This window comes from Hydractinia symbiolongicarpus, chromosome 8 (genome assembly GCF_029227915.1).
Source record: "Hydractinia symbiolongicarpus strain clone_291-10 chromosome 8, HSymV2.1, whole genome shotgun sequence".
Lineage (NCBI taxonomy): Eukaryota > Metazoa > Cnidaria > Hydrozoa > Anthoathecata > Hydractiniidae > Hydractinia > Hydractinia symbiolongicarpus.
The window spans coordinates 10210003-10228762 of record NC_079882.1 but is presented as its reverse complement, the minus strand read 5'-3'; the positions used below and the strand labels follow the sequence as shown (position 1 = coordinate 10228762).

At 33.0% G+C, this 18760-nt stretch overlaps 2 protein-coding genes across 3 annotated transcripts; one reads left to right on the top strand and one right to left on the bottom strand.

Annotated features, from left to right (window-relative positions):
- Window positions 1–2846: 2846 nt before the first annotated feature.
- LOC130654727 (endonuclease III-like protein 1) lies at window positions 2847–4240 on the bottom strand. The gene is made up of 4 exons (XM_057457345.1): window positions 3815–4240; window positions 3577–3747; window positions 3139–3404; window positions 2847–3053 (listed from the first exon to the last, which is right to left on the bottom strand). Exons 1-4 carry the CDS (start codon window positions 4118–4120, stop codon window positions 2933–2935), a joined length of 864 nt encoding a protein of 287 aa, XP_057313328.1. The 5' UTR covers window positions 4121–4240; the 3' UTR covers window positions 2847–2932.
- A 148-nt stretch (window positions 4241–4388) lies between these two features.
- On the top strand, window positions 4389–17616 carry LOC130654726 (E3 ubiquitin-protein ligase UHRF1-like). 2 transcript variants are annotated; one of them, XM_057457343.1, is made up of 22 exons: window positions 4389–4481; window positions 9465–9663; window positions 10083–10292; window positions 10374–10406; window positions 10520–10635; window positions 12031–12109; window positions 12354–12443; window positions 12670–12716; window positions 12791–12861; window positions 13000–13038; window positions 13124–13197; window positions 13615–13959; window positions 14039–14143; window positions 14223–14329; window positions 14409–14496; window positions 14932–15006; window positions 15090–15164; window positions 15485–15547; window positions 15994–16117; window positions 16449–16597; window positions 17006–17104; window positions 17195–17616. In XM_057457343.1, the coding sequence occupies exons 2-22, from the start codon at window positions 9511–9513 to the stop codon at window positions 17339–17341; spliced, it is 2289 nt and encodes a 762-aa protein (XP_057313326.1). In that variant the 5' UTR covers window positions 4389–4481; window positions 9465–9510; the 3' UTR covers window positions 17342–17616. The 2 variants fall into 2 exon arrangements, with proteins under 2 accessions (XP_057313326.1, XP_057313327.1); XM_057457344.1 differs by having other exon boundaries at window positions 4432–4455.
- The last annotated feature ends 1144 nt before the right edge of the window (window positions 17617–18760 follow it).

The following is an 18760-nucleotide window of genomic DNA, read 5'->3' as shown; positions in this document are numbered from 1 at the left end:
AATTTCTTATGAACATCACAATATTAATTTAGCAGCATTTTATAAAGCTTAAATAATGGATGCAATGGCACTTATTTTAACGCTAGACAGTAGCCTGTGGATAAATTAAAAAGTCTGAGATTATGTCAGGTAATCTTTTTCTTAAGTTTTGCTCAAAGCTTTGGATAAAGCTTAGTATCTACGAGGCGGTTTAAACGCCACTAGACGCCCGGTGAGCATGACTTTTAGACGCCCAGTGAGTTTAACTTTTAGACGCCACTAGATGCCCAGTGAGTATGACTTTTGGACGTTACTAGACGTCACTGAACCTGCGCGTGGAAAAAGCGATTTTAAAAATTAAAAAGTATCAAAAATACCCCAGTGTGAATAAGTAAAAAATTCGCTTTTGTAAGTTTTGCAGTCCTGGAGAAGTACAAGTTAAGCACCAAGCTTAAGTGTTTCTGAAAACTTCTCATGGACTCTTTGCTATTGCTAATAATTAATTACGTTAATTCTCTTTAATGCCTTAGGGGAATTAATTTATGCGAATTTTGCGAAAATTGGTTTAAGAAAAATCATCAGGAAACTTACTATTCGCGAAAATTGGATATTATTTTTCCTTTTCAAAAACTTTTTCCACAGCTTTTAATAAAACTACAGATAATTTATGTAACTTTCAACTGCACCAGTTTTTTTTTTTTTTGCCTCCTGCATAAAGAAAAAACGGTATAAATTAGAAAAAATGTCAACAAATAACTTTGATGACATACTACACACTATTTTAATTATATCTTTTCCTACTGTCAGGGAAAATAAGGTTCTTGCTGTACTGGCAAAAAAGTAATGTCTTTTTAACATCTAACAAGTTAGAATTTGTTTTTTAAAAAAGCTACAAATTGTGTAAATGCAAGGTTTATTTTTTATAAGCAAGTGAAATTCAAAATCGGGCTGAGACATGGCGCTTTAGATTATGCTTAAGGCGGGGGAAACCAAATATTGGACTGTTTTGAGTCCCTTCAAAAATGTTTTAAAAAAAGAATAAAAAATCGTGTTAGACGATGTTGGATGAAGTTTGATAGCGGTCAAACATTACATCCAACATTTTCGGCAAGATCAAAGGGATTCTTTATCTGAGTTGCGTGAATTTTTATCCAACATATAAAAATCCCGCGAATTTCGAACGTTGGAATGTTTTTAATTTGATGCGTTTCAATAAAAACTGTCATTTCGGCAGTACTCTACTATACAGAGAAAAAAACAAAAATCCACCACATCCATCCGAAACAATTCTTTAATGATATTACTAAAAAATCCATTTTGTTCCGTCCTCTTTATCCGCTCTCTTGTTTTTCCGCGGGTTGTTTTTTCATCGTCTGAATCGACGAGTTCGTTCGTAAGCAGCACTGCAGTATTCTTTTCGTGTCCGGCATTTTGCTTTCAGGAATGAATAAACTTTATCGTTCGAATGTTTTTAAAAGCACTCCCACAAACTTAAAATTTTGCTTCATCCAACATGTATTTAAAAACACATCATGCTGAGCAATACGATTAAATTATCTCTAAAAGTCTCTCTAAGGTTTTTTAAGAAATAACGACATTAATTCTAGGACAAAATGTACGAAGATGTAAGATATGTGGTTTAAATAATCGGCGCTATCGCTTCATTCCGGGGTTTTAGTGGGCTCTAAAAACTTTCAAAAACGATGAAGGAGACTGGGCCCAAGTAATTGTGAGCACTTTGAGGTTAAAATGTACCAGACCTGAAAAAGTTGAAAAATGGTGGAAAACAAAGCTTTGGAAAAAAAAACTTACAAACGATTAATTATCCCACAATATGACATTTTTGGTAATTTTGTGAAATCCAGAGGCAAGAAAAAAATTCAAGATGTAGATCATGCACTAAAATAACCAAAAAAATCTCAACCTCAAGGTTACCAGACGTGATATATTTAAAAAAAAAATTCTGTTACATAAAAAGAGCTCTTTCCCGCGATAATGCCTATGCAGCTTTTTAACTTGTTAAGTATCAATTATCACAGAAAAAACTGAAGTCCGAGATCTTCGCCTACTGATGACAAACAATGCCTCCTTAGAAAAAAGTGTTATTAATAAAGGGAAAAAGTTGTCTTTCTCGACATGACGCAGATTTTGTACGAGAACACAGAAAGTGATGTCGGCCCTATGGAAAAGCATTAAGTGGATATTGTTCACAACTGTGGTGCCCCACCACTGCTGGCCTCATTTAACAAATTGAATTGATTCAGTGGTACTTTATACGCAAAAACAAAGGTAAATGCATCTGACTATAAAAATGGCCTTCAGAAAATGCAACTTATACTAACTTCAAATTCTAATTTTCGTCTTTAATCTTTTAAAGGCAGGATTTTATTCCTTTATAAATTAATCGCTTCTGACAGCGTTCTTTTGATATCCTTTTTTCTGAGTTCACCGCAACTCAAAATAACGATTTTTTTCTGATAAAATTTCGTTATCCTGACATCTCCATATTTCGAACTTTTTATCCGGACCATTAACAGCAAGAAATAGTGGAACTTGATTGTATAAGTTATTTCGGGAAGATTGTTTCGGAAAAGAATTATTTAGGCGAATAGACCTTTTCAAAAATTTCCGCACAGACAAATGTTTGTGAATACGCCAAAATTCGCGAAAATTAATTATATAACTAAGGTATACAGCATACAGAAATATATAATGCATAAAACTGAGGGTTTTTTATAAAACATATATGTACAGTAAAATAATTATAGAAATTTTAACTGATTTAATAAAATTTTTAGGGTAAATTCTAAAACCATCAAATTTAGTGATAATTTTAAGGTTGAGGATAGAAAAGAATAACAAAAGGCTCGCTAAAAAGCATATGTGAACACAAGCAGATAACAAAACTAGAAAATATGTACATTAATATGTAAAAATAAAACATTTATAAAAGTTATGCCTTTGCTGAAGGGCATATATCTTTGTTCAAACAGGTGTTACATTTGGGACCAACAGGCAAGCATGTCTCTTGTCCAAAACCCACCAGCAAAATATTTATATCCTTCCACTCTGACCTATAGTAATAATAGAAAATGTTTGATCGTTTGATAGTTCCAATTACAAAATAAAAATTAGAAACTATTAAAAAGCAATAATTACCTTGGTAACCATGTTTCAAGTTCTTTTCTTGTGTTCTCAGGATTTTTTGTCGGTTTCTTAACCCAGTGCAATCGATTTGCAATTCGGTGAACATGTGTGTCTACACCAATACCTGCCACAACTCCCCATGCAGCAGTCATACAAATATATGCCATCTTGGGTCCAACACCAGGTAAGGATATTAGACCTTTAACAGTGTCAGGAATATCACTATTAAAGTCATCATGACATATTTGGGATGCTTGTTTAATGTACTTTGCCTTCCGCTAATAAAACATGTGAATTTTAGGTAAATAGTTTTATGGGTAGTGTAACCAATTATTTTCAAAGTACATCTTTGTTATTTGATGTAGACTAAATTTTAAATTTTTAAAACTTATATAATGCAGTGTTATAAAAAAATTTTGCCAAACTAAAAAAAAATATTATGTATCTCACTTTCCAAAAGCCAACTGGTTTTATCAGTTTACCAATCATTTCTTCACTTGTATCAATAACATTTGAAATATTTAGTCCATGTTTCTTTAGTCTAGTCATTGCAGCAAATGTCATTTCATCTTTGGTTTGACTGGACAGCATTAGAGATACGAGTGTCTGATATCTAATGACCTAAAAAAAAAATTTACATAAGCTGACTCAGTCACAGGATTTATTTGAAATGTTTAAAAATACTTACACTTGGTAGCTCCCAACTATCAGCTGTTCTTTCACAACCTTTTGAGTCCACTGTAGCAGTTCTATCAATCCTCATTTGCTTAATATTGTTAAGTAAAACTTCCCAATTTTGTGGTTGCCAGGTATCGCATAAATCTTTTTGTTTTCCAGAGTTTTCATGAATTTGATCTTCATATTCAATTTTAATTTTTTTTCTTCGCGTCTTCTGCTGTGACAAATTTGATTCTATGGCTGAAATTATACACTTCCTTTTTGGTAAAAAGTATGGAGAGGACTTGCTCGCCATAACTAAAAATCTTTTTATCATTCAGTATATACCAAAAATCGAGCAAAAGCTATTCTTAAAGATATCTATTTGCACGGTTAGTAAAAGCAACGAAGGGTATATTAGTCCACATGGCTGCAGCGCTATCATTTTAGCTTGGTGTGACAAAAACACGAAATATTGCGATGTTAATTTATGTTTCTTAATTTGATGAGAATTTTACAAAGAACCAAAACAAACCTGTTAGAGCCAGCCCAATTGTGACTTGAAAACGACTGCACTCGCAATGAGTTTGGATATTTTAGGCACTTCCCGCCAAACTAAAAGATCAAGCGGGAAAGGCTTGCGAATGCTTGTGTGGGGCGCTCTGCAACAAAGTAAAATATTTTCGTTTATTTCTCACGTAGGTCGCTTTATGTTATTATTATCATTATTGAAATTATTTTTTCAGCCTCTTCAGTTCCTCTTGGTATTGCTATCAATGAGGGTCTTGCGAAAGGGGGTCCATGTTTGGTAGTTAATGCTATAGTTGGTGTAAAAATGTAGCTAAGGCTAGCCGAACCTCCAAACAGCCGTACTTTAGCTGCACGTAAATACACTTTTCTTTTTAAGATGAGCTAATGCATTGTAATGAAAACAACTGAGCTTATCGTAGTGGTAAATTTGTTGTGTCACTGAATTTCTGTTTCTGAATATCAGTCAGGGAAATCCTCTTAATTAAGCTGTAGCTACAGCTTAATTTAGATGTCAGCTTAATTAGGATGTATGATACAGTCTAATTAGGCGTTTTACAGCTTAGTTAAGATGTACAAAACTTTGATCGTCTAAAACACACATTTAACTGAATTTTAGCATCTAACTGAATAAATCCAATATTTACGTGCATATAAACAACTCCAAAACTTTAGTTTTTTCATAGCACCCTGGAGATCCGCTAAATTTGAAGTTTTAAAAATATCTGTTTAAATAGGATGTATCACGACATCCTGACATCCTAACTAGGATGCAGTACAGCTTAAATAGACTATCACTAACAATGAACCATTGTTTATAGTCCATATCTTTTGAACCCGGTCTTCTTTTATAATATAGTGGTCAAACTGACGATGAAAGAACTGCAGCGGTGATTCTGCTAAAATTTACTTTTTTCAAGAAATTTGAGAAAAACTTTTTTTACCTCCTAATTTAGATATATGTCACCTAACTAAGCTGTATAATACAGCTTATTTAGGAGATCTCCAAATTAAGCTATACAGCTTAATTAAGAGGATTTCCTTTGCTAAATATCGTTAATGAACCTGCAAAATACGAAAAATGTTAGAGAAACACCTTTCTCTTATAAACACCAAACGGGGAAGAGCATAGGAAGGTGATTCCCGAATCGAGAAATTAAGTACTGCTTAGGCCGTCATTAAAAATATGTTGTGTTTGGGTCCTCCGACCGACTCACTTTTGGTAATAAAAACCCGACTTGGTAAATCGGAAAAAGGCCGGGAAAAAATTTTGGGAGATATTTTTCAAAAAGAAAATTTTTTTAGCCAGAACTAATTTATGTGAAATTGACAAAAACTCGCGAAAATTAATTTCCGTCAAAATTAATTCCTCTAGGGCACTCCTGTGGCTACTGACAGTTTTACAGGGTGGCGAAAAATGGTTTACAAACGATGTCGAGTCGCACTATACTGTCTTGGCCCTGGGAACGGATTTTCTTGCTCCGATCTGAAAATCCAGAGAAAAAATACGCCTGACCGACTCATTTTGGGGGGAGGGGGTTTTCAGGACGCGAACACAACATATTTTTGATGGTGGCCTTAATATATGTAAGATATATTATTATCGGTATTTCATCATTGATTATTTCCAGGGTTTACTGGGGCTCAACGATGAAGTGCTCCATTTTGCATCATTTTTATCAGCAAAGATATTCACCTAAAAGATGAAATAAAAGTTAGACAATTTAACTTTGGTATAAATTAACTACTAATTTTAAGCTTAGAAGGAAGTGGTCTCACACAGCTGCTAATTATGCTTTTACTTAGTATTCGGGGATTCGGTTCAGCTTTGTTGCCGTAGTGATGATTGACATTTGCTTAATTAACGAATCACAAAATTTCGCAGGGTGAAAACAAACCTAGTTCGTAATGCTAAAAAATGTGGAAGTGAAAGAATATTAGCTAACAAAAGGTGACCATAATAAAAGCCTGTCTGGAAATGATGCTTGGCTATCTAGATTTTGCTCCAAAAAATTATCTTTGCTCAAACTTCCTAACATTGTTCTTAAAACTCCAAAATGTGTCTAGCTCTGCACTCTCTTCACCTAAAATACGGAAACTTTTTACCTCCACGGCTAGCTTTACCTAACCTGTAAATGTTATTGTACTTTACTCTTCTCTCACTTAAACTAGATCAACTTATCACGGTACAAAGAAGCCCTTCTAGAGATGCAAATATTTTACACGGCTAGCCTCAGGTGCCCATAATACGCAGCATATGCCATGAAAGGTGCAGGCATGTTCAGCTAAGTTTGGTGTTTTTTAAAAAATGTTTACCCAAAAAATCCCACATTCGTTTAAAAATGTATAAAACATACTTTTTAGTTATATGTGGAGGTTAGAAAAAATATTTACGTCAACATTTCTTTGTCTGTCGGGAAAAGCTTTATGGGTCTAACATGCCTTTAGTGGCAGGAGTGTTTATAATGTTACAACAAATAAGTAACGCAACTCTGTTTACTTGAAATGCAATTCAGGCTCTCAAATCCAAAGCAAATCCGCGAATCTGATTTGTATGTTGACTCTCATGATCTCTGATACCGCGAATCCAATCACATTCGCGTAATTAATAACATTAGTCACCATATTTTTTCTCTTTCTAATCTTCCAATATTGGTCAATCTACAAACAAACATTTCGTTCGCTGCCAAGGTCCACCATTCGCTGCTGATGGTTACCATTTTATTTTTTCCTTTATTGAAGTAGAATACTTTACAGAATGGTTATTGTTCATCAAGCACCAACCCCTTCAGCGCAGATCATCAGGAACCTAATTATCGAGACAAGTCTGGCTATCGAAAGGCAAGTCTGACTTTATTTTTTATATACTCGAAGCGTATTTCCATAAGGTATAGTTCCCCCACGTGAATTCCAGGCCTTTTCATGAGAGGCGTGCGATAGCATGCGCACACGCCCACACACAACTGAAATGATTCAGGCGTGCTGTCGATAGCACGCTTAAAATCTTATATTCTATGAGAAATTGACCAGAATAGCACGCCTAAAGCACACGCAAATGCATTTTGGGCGTGTTATTCATCACACACCCACTCAAAATCTCCTGAAAAGGCCTGGAATTCGGTTCTTTCCCTTTAATCTCAAAGCACAGAATATCAAAATGGCGCATTTCTTGAGGGCGAGTTTCAGTCGGCCAGTTGGCTGTGATGATGATCTTCCACTCACTTAAAAGTGTTTCATATCATAATGCAGTACAATCTGAATGTAATCTACCACGTACACGCTAATATCACACCTTTGTGTGGAGGATGGCAGTTGTTTGTCTTTTGTTGTAATAAAATCCCTCAAGGGTTTTGCGAGTTTATATTTGCGTGTTAAAAAACAATGTGCTCTCGATGAAAAATCGGAGCAATTATATTTCTTGTAATAGTGAGATACATTGTGTAAATGTATTGATAAGCTATTCCCTTAAGTATTAGCTTGAAGTAATTAAATAATAAAAATCTTTCGCGAAGTTTTATAATACATTGCGCAGGAATGTATTGTTGATTTAATTACTTAAAAAGATTCCAGCGCGTTTAATTTAAAAAACATGAGAAGGATTGTTCACAACTATTAAATGACTCGTGCGTTTTTTTATTAAAAGAATACAACTACGGTTTATTTTTGTAAAACAAATGGTGTATATTCTGAAATAAATACAATATCTACATTTCTCGATGAAAACATTTCCTTCTTAACAAACAACGTAGAATAAATCCTTCTGCATACTTTTTTATTGAAACAAATTAAAACATTTCTATCACCGCTTTTCGTTTTTAAACTTTTAAAATGCGATCTAAAAAACATTTCCATCGCCGCTTTTCAGTTATAAACTTTTAAAATGCGATTTAAAAAACATTTTTATCGCTGCTTTTCGTTTTTAAACTTTTAAATGCGATCTAAAAAATCTTTTCTATCGCCGCTTTTCGTTTATAAACTTTTAAAATGCGATTTAAAAAACTTTATCACTGCTTTTCGTTTAAAAACTTTTAAAATGCGATCTTAAACATTTCTATCGCCGCTTTTCGTTTTTAAACATTTAAAATGCGATCAAAAAAATCTTTTCTATTGCCGCTTTTCGTTTTTAAACTTTTAAAATGCAATCTAAACTTTTATATTTAATTACTGCAATTAAAAAATTTAACAGAGTTCGTGCAAAATAGATTGCTAAAATTGATATTTCAACCTATTGTGATTAAACAATCGATCACGTGAGGTCATTGTTTATCAGCGAGGCAATTATTTTCTTAAAAAAACAAAAGCTATCGCAATGTTATTGTTCTGTGTAACTGTTCATGCGAGTTTCGCATCCGTGGTAGATTACATTCAGACTATACTGTAAACCAGATTGGTGGATTCATGAAGTGGTAGTTGCAAGAATCCAAATGGATTCGCGATAGCTAAGGTCGGATTTGACTGCCTGCTATTTTGCATTTGGACATTTTAGGCCAATTCGGGAAAGTAAGGAAGCTCAAAGAAGGCAGGAAATTGTATTCCAAAAGTGGCAAAAAAAACTCTCCATTATATATACAGGCATTTGCCCCTTATTGGCACACTTGACCTAAAAATTGCCAAATTTTTAGGTCCCATACCTCTAATAAATATTAGCTATATACTTCTCGAAACTAGTGCTAACAATTTCTTTTATATCTTTATAATCAGTGAAATATATTAACTTTATCATTATTATCTTCAGAGTTTAAAACTTACAACACAACTTTATTTCATCAAGGGGGAATCATTTTTGTAAATTTTGAACCAGGTCAGGGAATATCGGGTTTTGAGCAATTTTCAACTTTTTTTATGCGAGCCATTTTGTTGTAGAACATTTTGTTTTGAATATTTTGGTTTGTTTTTGAGCTTTTAATGAATTTTGATTGGAATAAGAAAAGAGTATTTCTACAATTTTACTGGGGTTGTGTTTCTCACTTGAAAAAAAGGTTTGAAACAAATAAATTTAACATGGAGATATTTTTTTGAGATCTCAAATTTTGTTTTCATATCCCAAAAGCTCAAAGCTGGTTGGAAACCAAGGAAAATTTTTGTTGCCAAAAGTTTCTGTATGGAAAATTTCAACGTGATAAGGTGTTTCAATCCTAATTTATCTTTCTTAGCTTTAAAAAGAAAATATAATACTGGTTCGTAAATTTTGATGAGAAAATGTGGATCCAAGTTAGAACAATGTATGGAGATAAAAGCTTCCAAGTTGATGGTCTTAGCAAGCTGACTAAAATTGAAGATTTGAAATTAAAAATGGAGAAAGATTTGGAAGTACCTCCAATTCGACAGCGGTTGTTCTTTGCAGGCAAGCAGGTTTGTCATTTTTTGCGTTTGTTAACTGAGCGCATTTGCAATTTTCACTTTTTTTTTATTAATATGATCATGGATAGAGTTACAATCTTTACAGCATTTATGTTTCTTACCATATAACCATAAAAAATATTGCATGAGATTTTATTAGCTTTCTGTGATTGCAAATTTTCCTTCAACTGTTATTTATTGAAGTGAAGTATTCGGACAGTCTGTGGAATATTAATTTTTTATGAAGTAATGTTTTGTTACTGTAAACATTTTTATTTGCTATAACAAACAATGATTATTTTAAATTGTTAAAAAGTCAAAACTTGCTCAAGTTCCTAAACAATTCTGTCCTGCTCAAGTATGATTTCTTTTTTATCAATATAAACTTTAACTCATACAATTCCAATTACTCCTCTTGAATTTACTTTCAGTTGGAGGATGGGCATACATTGTATGACTACAGCGTGAAACGCAATTCATTAATTCAAGTAATGATACGACCTGCTGAAGTTGTAACCAGTGAGAACAAAAACAACAAACAAATTGATGTGAGCGGTGATAAATGCAAGGAAAAAGAAAAGCTCGCCGATATCATAAATCGGGAAACCGATGGACTGCAAGAGGAGAAACCAATAAACAAGGTTACTATTAGTAAAGGTTACTATTAGAAAATTAATATTCTATTAAGCAAATTGTGCTAAGATATATTTCTTATTTACCAGGATTGTGAAACCACCACTTCTTACCGATGGAAGGTGACATTTTTTTTATATTTGCTTTTGTAAGAAATGAAATTACAATATCCTAACACAAAATTATTGTTCTACAATTGTTAAATTGTTTACAAATTCACAATGTGTAAATTTAGGTTGGTGATTGTGTTGATGGCAAGGATTTAACCATGGGTGCTTGGTTTGAAGCATTAGTGAAGAAAATAGATGTTGATGAAAATGGAGATGTCAGATATCATGTGATATATGATGGGTAATTTTGGATTACTTTACTGTAAAGTTAAAAAATCTTTTCCTGTAAATGAATGAATTGTGTTTCTTAGGGGAGGCATGTAAAAAGCGCAATATACAAGTTGTCCAACGCAACATGTCTAAAAAGCTTAAAGGGCATTAAGTGTGTGCGTTTGATACATATACATCAAGTCGTCTTTAAAAAATTTTGTAAATAATCCTCAAAAAACAGGGTCCACAGTAAACATTTAAAAGTAAACATTTAAAAACACTCAAATCAGTCAAATCATCACTCAAATCATCAAAGTTTCTTCCTGCAAAAATTTCCTAAAACACTTGATAATGTGAAAGGTTTATTCCCTTATTAAACACAGTTTTACCACATTGTACTCCCTCTAAATTACAAATTTTGCCACTATCATTGTCAGATTCAACGACAAACAAAAATCATGACAGCAAAATTCGGAGTATCACACACGCAAACGGGAAGCTAAAAACAACGAAAAAAGAAATTGTTATTTCTACAACATAGTTCATTTGCCTCCTACAGCAATGGCTGGACACATTAAAGCTCTTTCCAAAAAAAGCTTATGATTAAATCATCGCAGAAAACAAGAAAATTTATTCAATTGAATGCTAAATGATAAAATTTAGTTTTATAAAAAGAAGTGGGGTGTGTGATCATGTTTGTTAGGAAATTTTGATCGCTAGGATTTAGAAATTAACGATCTTATGATTGTCAGGTATAAAAATATTATTTTAAGCGCTGGTCTTGTTGAGAAAAATAAATAACTGAAAAATTTCTTTTTGACAATAACATTATTATTATAATGATTTTTTCATCAGCATTGTCATCATCCAATGTTGATAAATCATTACTAAGTTTAATTAATGACTCCGCTTACCCCACCCATTATTGTACATAGGTTGAAATTCCTGGCCGTGAACATAACTGGTACTTCTCATATGTTTGTTTCCAACATAAAAACAGGAACCTCTGCACTGTGTACAGGGGCAAAGGATTTTTTTTCTCCATGTTTTTTGTATTTTAAGGTCGCTTGCGCTTTATCGAAGCTTGCAGCGTGGGTGCTTTTTTTTTTGTTTAATAGACCTAGTGAAGTCTAGTTTTTATATAAAAATTTGCTAGTAATACATCACAGTAAAAACCACTACAGCAAAATTTTGGTTTGTTGGGGTCTGCCTCTGCGTCATTCACAAAAGCTGAATGTCTTCATGAATTTAGAGAGCTGACTTCTACTTGTATGGCACTGTATTTTAATAAGCCTAAATTATATTTTATTTACTATACTTTGGAAATCTGTTGACTTAAAGTACATATTTGCCAGAAATTTTTCCCTGTTACATACCGCAAGTGCTCAATGGAGCATAAGCTAAGTATATTTTTTTGTTTTTAAAGATACGATGAAAGTGAAATAGTTCCATTATCAGAAAAAGATGTGCGTCCTCGAGCCAGAACCAAAATATCATATGAAGATGTAAGCAGCATTTTGTAATAACTTGTTATTAAATACCAATGTTTTAATTATGATTTGCATAATGCATCAATAAAATGGGGTCTTATTCAATCGACCAGAAAAAAGTACTATGTAAAAATAAATTTTTTAAAGTTCCTAAAAATAGGTTCAGGGTCTTTGTTTTACAACAATTTAATTTGAATATGTTATTATTATATTGGAACTTCTTTTGCTAACAGTGTTGTTCCTTTTATTTTTTTTTCAGATTGAGCCTGGTATGATTGTAATGGCGAATTATAATTGTGATGAGAAAAGGGAGCGGGGATTTTGGTATGACGTTGAAGTCACACGAAAGGTGAGAATCGTTCAGATCAAGCTTACAAATTTTCAAATGGTTGCAAGCATGGTGCAGTTGGCAGATTTATTTAATTTTTAACCATTTTTGCAGATCAGTGGTTATGTAATTTTTTATTAAAAAGTAATGGAAAAGCCACGAGGAAGTTGCAGAATTTTTTTTCCAAATTCTTTGTGGATGTCCTGTCATTGTGATGACAATATTCATGTTTAAAATCTTTGTTTAGTCTAAAAAAAGAAATGGGAAAGAAATTTATGGTAAACTCTTGCTAGGGTAGGAAAACTTTGCATATATCAGAGTGTATGTTTTTGACAAACACATAATTATTTTCTATCTCTTTTATACAGGAAGGATAACAGTGTTGCAGAGGAATGTAAAATAATATTCACAGATGAAATCTTTGCCATAGAATCTTCAGGTAATATTTTAGTAAAGCATCTATTATATTTCAATGAGAATTATTTGTTTTTAAAGAGGCTTTTCATGGTTTTTTGTGGTTTAAGTTAAAAATTTATTAAATCTATAGGTTTACTATTACTTAAAATTAATAATTTAGATGCACCATTGAGCGAGTCAGAAGAGGCACCCGAAAAAAGTATGCCTTTATTTGAAATTCGTTTTGTTACTTCTGCCCCTTTTACATTATTACATCCATATATGGTTATTATTTTATTTATCAGGGAAGGTAAGGCCAGACTGTATCACATGTAGAGATGATCCAAACAAAAAGTGTAAAGATTGTGGATGTCATCAGGTTAGTAATAACTTAACTCAAAGGGAACCCAAGGTATAGAATAAACGATGTTGGACTTATAATATAGAACTTAAGACGACAAGCAAACGAGTGTCATTTTAGCAAAAAAAATGTATGTTAATCAATTCACCTTTAAATTATCAATGTATTAATAAAGTTTGAATGCACATCCCTTATTAAGTCTTAAATTTGCTATTACTTAAATATGGCATCATAATTTATAAAGCATAATTAAATCTGAATTTCTTTTGAATATCTTTAGAACGAAAAAACCTTTTTAAAAAGACTTGTAAGCAACTTTTTAAGCTTTATAATATAAGTTCAACATAGTTTTATACCTTGGGCTCCCTCTATAAAGCAATCGAAAACAAAATAAAAACGTTAGCTTATATGTCCTATATTTTGGTCATGTTGTAGTGTGGCGGCAAGGATGATCCAGATAAGCAACTAATGTGTGACGAATGTGACCAACCATACCATATGAGGTGCTTAGACCCACCACTTACCTCTCTACCAGAAGAAGACGAATGGTACTGTCCTCTTTGTAAGAATGATGGTTCAGCAGTTATTAAAGCTGGAGAAAAATTAAAGGAAAGTAAGAAGAAATCTAAAATGGCTTCAGCTAATCCAAAGAGCAATAGGGATTGGGGTAAAGGCATGGCTTGTGTTGGCAGGACCAAAGTATGTACGATCGTCCCACCAAATCATTTTGGACCCATACCTGGTGTACCGGTGGGATCATGCTGGAAGTTCAGAGTTCAAGTAAGACTTTTTTTCTAGCCAGTTCTTAGTTAATTACTAGCAGTTTGGTTAATATTAGTGTTTTGTTGTTGTTATATAGGCTAGTGAAGCTGGAGTGCATCGCCCTCACGTCAGTGGCATGCATGGTCGAGATTCAGATGGTGCATATTCCATAGTACTTGCTGGTGGATATGAAGACGATACGGTATTTACAAGTTTTTTTATCTAGAGGCTTTGTCGCATGTTTCAAAAACGTGTTCTGAAGTTGTATCTGTCTTTTGCAGGATGATGGCGAAGAGTTTACATACACTGGCAGTGGAGGGCGAGATTTGTCTGGTAACAAACGAACAGCTGAGCAATCTTTTGATCAAACTTTAACAAAAACGAACAAGTGCGTTGTATGGACTGCTTTTTTTGTGATTAAACAAATGCGTGCTTAAAAAATAAATATTTTCATGTTGCTTTTGTAGAGCATTAGCGAAAAATTGTGACTGTCCTATCGACACTAAGAAAGGTGGGCAAGCCAACGATTGGAAAAAAGGGAAACCTATTAGAGTGGTATGTTGTGTTAGAAGCTTTGTTTTTTTCTTATCTTTTTTAGACAATTTTATCTGACAACGTTAGCGACGTTTTCTCTAGTTGACAAAAATTATTTCTTCGTAAAAATAGGGTATTTGAGTAGTTTACTGACACAACTGAAAGATGTGTGACTAAGCTAATACGCATATTAACTTCTTAAATAATTAAAGGATGATGGATTGAATGGGACATGAACTTATTACTTCTCGCTTGTCGGGTGATTAATTTGCAGACTTCCCTATCGGTTGATGCTATCTCTCTTTCACATGAAGAGAAGCATATATTCTTGCTACTTGCCTTTTTACTAACACTCAAGGAGATTCACCGAATGATGCATAATCTGCAATCGGAGGTGAAATATCAACCAACTGATTATCCTTGTTTCATTGAATTATTTTACACGTCCATTTATAGATCCGAAGTTTTAAATTTGCAAAACATTCGAAATATGCTCCAGAGGAAGGCGTTCGATATGATGGTATATACAAGGTAGCATTTTTTTGTTTACTTTGTTTGATGGATGCTAAGAACTGAAGGTCAATCCAATGTTGGTTTTATTTCATTTTGTTCAGGTTGTTAAATATTGGCCTGAAAAAGGACAATCTGGATTTATTGTGTGGAGGTATCGTTTACGCAGAGATGATCAGGTGCGTGATAATTTTAGTCTGAACTAAAACACGTGATTGTTTTTACACTAGCTAAAATAAACGTCCGTATTTTACGTTGTCTGGATACGATCGAATTCAGATTAACAGAAATAAAGATGGAAATTTAATTTGTAATTTTAATTGAATTGCATTACTGTTGACGGAGAAGACGGGATAGTACTGGAAGGAAAATGATCAGAAATTTGTTCATTAGGGAATTTAATATAAGACATTTTTGATTTATTTTACGCTAATTAGAACTAATGTGCACTTGTTTAAGAACTTATATGTAAGAATGTCCGCGCAATTTCTCACTTTAGTATCCAGCACCTTGGACAACTGCTGGCAAGAAAACAATTCGTGATCTAGGGCTACAGATACAGGTTAGTTCGTATGCTCCATATATCACTGTTAGGTTTCAATGTTACCATTAAAGGGAATTATTAATTAAGCCAAAAACCAAGTTAATAAGGCTAAATAAAACATAAAATACCTTTGTATGAGATAGAAAGAACTAGTGAATTTATTTATCGTGTTAGTCATTTTTATAAAGGTTAACCAAAGGAGAACTTCAAAGAGATGCTAGGGTTTTGCTGCAACATTAGGTCAAAGTGGTGTTACGTAGACTTTTGCTGAATGGACCCCATATCTTTTTCCTGACAAATTTCAATTGATAATATTTTCTTCGTTAATAACTGTTATTTTGCACAAGTATTTACGTCCAAACTGCTTTTTGCAAATTATGTGGGTTGCTTTTAGATAATGGAAGATGTGTTTAATTAAAAAAATATTTTGATTTGCTTTTTTTTATTTAACCTGGCATTTTTAGTATCCTGAGGGATATCTTGAAGCGCAAGCAAAAAAGGAAGCCGAGAAGCTAGCTTTAAAAAACGAGAAAAAGGGGAAAAGAAAACGAAAAGATGAAGACGACGAAGAAGAGCAAACATCAGATGGTAAGTTAATAAGTGTGTCAGAAATTTTAAGTGAATTCTAAGAATTAATATCTTGTACGCAAAACTAAATTTCTGCAAAGAAAGGTTTTAGATTGGTTTGATTCTTGCGTGATTTCTTATTGTTTTATTTGCGAAATTATTTCTTCTGAAAAACCCAAAAAAGCTAAAGATTTTTAAGGTATACAAATTCCTAGACAACTTTCCAACCTCTTTCCTATGAAATTAACTTGTTTTTTTTAAAAGAGGTAAGCTATAATCTGTTTGCATTAAAAAAAATGCATTTTCCTTAGTAATGGATAAAAGTATTCGCGGAAAAAATTTTTTTCTTTAGGTAAGTCTGACTCGAGCCCCAAAAAATCTCCACATAAAAAGGCTAAAACCAGCTACAAGATACCCGAAGACTCTTTGGATTTGATAAAGAAAGATGTGAAGAATAAAAAGATTTGGAATGAAATCATTGAAGTACAAGACTCCCACCAGGTTCGTAACAAGTCTATAATTTTGTTATGTGAAGCACTCATTTCTAAATTTAAATCGGTGGCTGTTGTGATACTTTTGATCTCCTCAGGGTTTTTTCTTCGACCAGAAAAGTTCCAAAAAGAACTGAGGGTATAAAACAGGAGCCTTACTCCATAAATTTTCAAAAATTACCTTTGAAGTTAAGCAACATCCAAGTTGAACCCCAAGATTATATTTTTTATAAAAAATAAGAATATTTTTTCAATACCTAGTATTTTAGGCATTTCTTCTAGATTTTGACTTTAAAAGTTCCTAAATTCTTCTAAGATTATAAAATCTTAGATCTGTGAATTAATTTTGACATTCAATTTAAAATTGCTCCTTTGCTGGCTTTGTATCGTTCTCCTTACAGTGCTGGTTCGTTTTTAGAAATTTTTGCAAGAAGTTGAAGAGCGTTTCATATGCATTTGTTGTCAGGAACTTGTTTATCAACCAGTCACGGTCGAATGTGGGCACAGTACGTGCAAGGTAGAAAAAACGTTGGTTTACTTTTACTGAGTTTCAGGTCTTTGAAATAACTGTTAATAAAAAACTGGTTTTTTGTTTATTTGTTTTTAGTCCTGCCTTCAACGTGCTTTTAAAGCTGGCGTTGTGTCTTGCCCTTCTTGCCGATTTGGTTTAGAAAAAGATTACGTCATGGATATAAATAGAAACCTGAATGATGCACTCAAGAAACTGTTTCCTGGCTATGACGCTGCCAGATAGTCTTCAGAATATCGCAGCAGGGGTTGTCGTTTAAGGATAAGTCATTGCAATATATTGCACACCTTTTTGACGGAAAATGAGATTTCTAAAAATTGTGAATAGATTTTTTAAAGTGTTTCTAGTTATTAGCTTCAGCATTATTTTCTTTCCCGCGTTTTTTTTGTTTCTTTAACTAAATTTTCAAATCTCATTATAATATTTCTGAAAACTTTTGATGTACCATACTTTTTTTAATGTTGTAATCGATAAAAAAGAATAAAATATACATTGTTTTACATCATTTTCCTTTGATAGCCTAACTGTAAGGGGTGAAGAGAGCTTTTAAAGAGGGGTGGTGGTATTTTTTTTTTAAATGGGAAGTGGAATAAGGAGGGATTTTATTGCTCTGGGACTTGTTTTAAATTTTTTAATTCGAATTGTTTTGTTAGACCTTCATTAAAAATAATGCTTTAAATTTTCAGAAATTTTCGTTTTGGTTAAACCAGATAATTTCTGGAATTTTCGAAGGAAGGGAGTAACAAAAGGCACATTTGCATATCGTACAACTAATACTCTGTAGCCAATCAGCGTTCTATATATCCAGGTCTACATCGTAGACGATCTCCATCATTGTTGCTACGCTACACCTTGTCACTAATCATTCGAAAAAAGGAAGAAAACTTATTTGCAAAAATTATACAGTTGTCGATTTGCCTAAAGAGGAATTGCGTTTATAAAAATGTCAATTTTTTTTTGAATAAGCACATTTTTGTGACAGGGATCCATGATGTAATGGTCAATGTCCTTTTGTTCAATTACTAAGCACACCTTAGAAGGGTGTTTTACGGTAGCATTTGCCTGTGTCTGTCGTAGCGTCGGGTGGTGTTTTTAGGTCTGTGGGCACGGGGGACAAGTTCAATAAGAACAGAATATGATAGAGATATCAAAATTTCTGGATTCATTTTACCACAATAGTGTTTGCATTTCCCACCCATGTACTTTGCACTTTAAGTGTGTCAGCTATTAAAAGCTTTCTAAATGGTTTCTGAATTTCGGCTTTTGCTCTTCGTAAAATAACATTCAGATTTTTAGTATTACTAATTAATGATTTTAGTTGCATAAAAGTCGCCTTTGAATGTGCGATTTTTGTTTGAGTCATGAGTATTTGTTTGAGTCGTGTGTAAAAGCTGAGATCATGAAGTTTATAGAATGTCCATTTTTTTTTAGTGAATTGATTTGCTGTAAAAGAATTAATTTTCGCCAGCTATTAATTTCGCGCAAATCGGAAAACTCGCTATTCGCGAAGTTTTTCTTGTTTTTTCTAATTTTAAAAACGATTTACTAAATTCATTTTTCTAATTGATCTAAAACTGCATAAACTTCGTCACCAGTGCTCTTTTCCTCTGACAATTTCGGGAGAACTACATCTGATAATACACA

Coding starts and splice junctions, on each gene's coding strand:
- LOC130654727 (XM_057457345.1), bottom strand. CDS start 4,120: ATGATAAAAAGATTTTTAGTTATGGCGAGCAAGTCCTCTCCATACTTT. Junction 3,748..3,814: donor ATAGTTGGGAGCTACCAAGT/GTAAGTATTTTT, acceptor TTTTTTTTTTAG/GTCATTAGATATCAGACACT. Junction 3,405..3,576: donor AACCAGTTGGCTTTTGGAAA/GTGAGATACATA, acceptor ATGTTTTATTAG/CGGAAGGCAAAGTACATTAA.
- LOC130654726 (XM_057457343.1), top strand. CDS start 9,511: ATGTGGATCCAAGTTAGAACAATGTATGGAGATAAAAGCTTCCAAGTT. Junction 10,407..10,519: donor CCACTTCTTACCGATGGAAG/GTGACATTTTTT, acceptor GTGTAAATTTAG/GTTGGTGATTGTGTTGATGG. Junction 14,144..14,222: donor GTGGATATGAAGACGATACG/GTATTTACAAGT, acceptor TGTCTTTTGCAG/GATGATGGCGAAGAGTTTAC.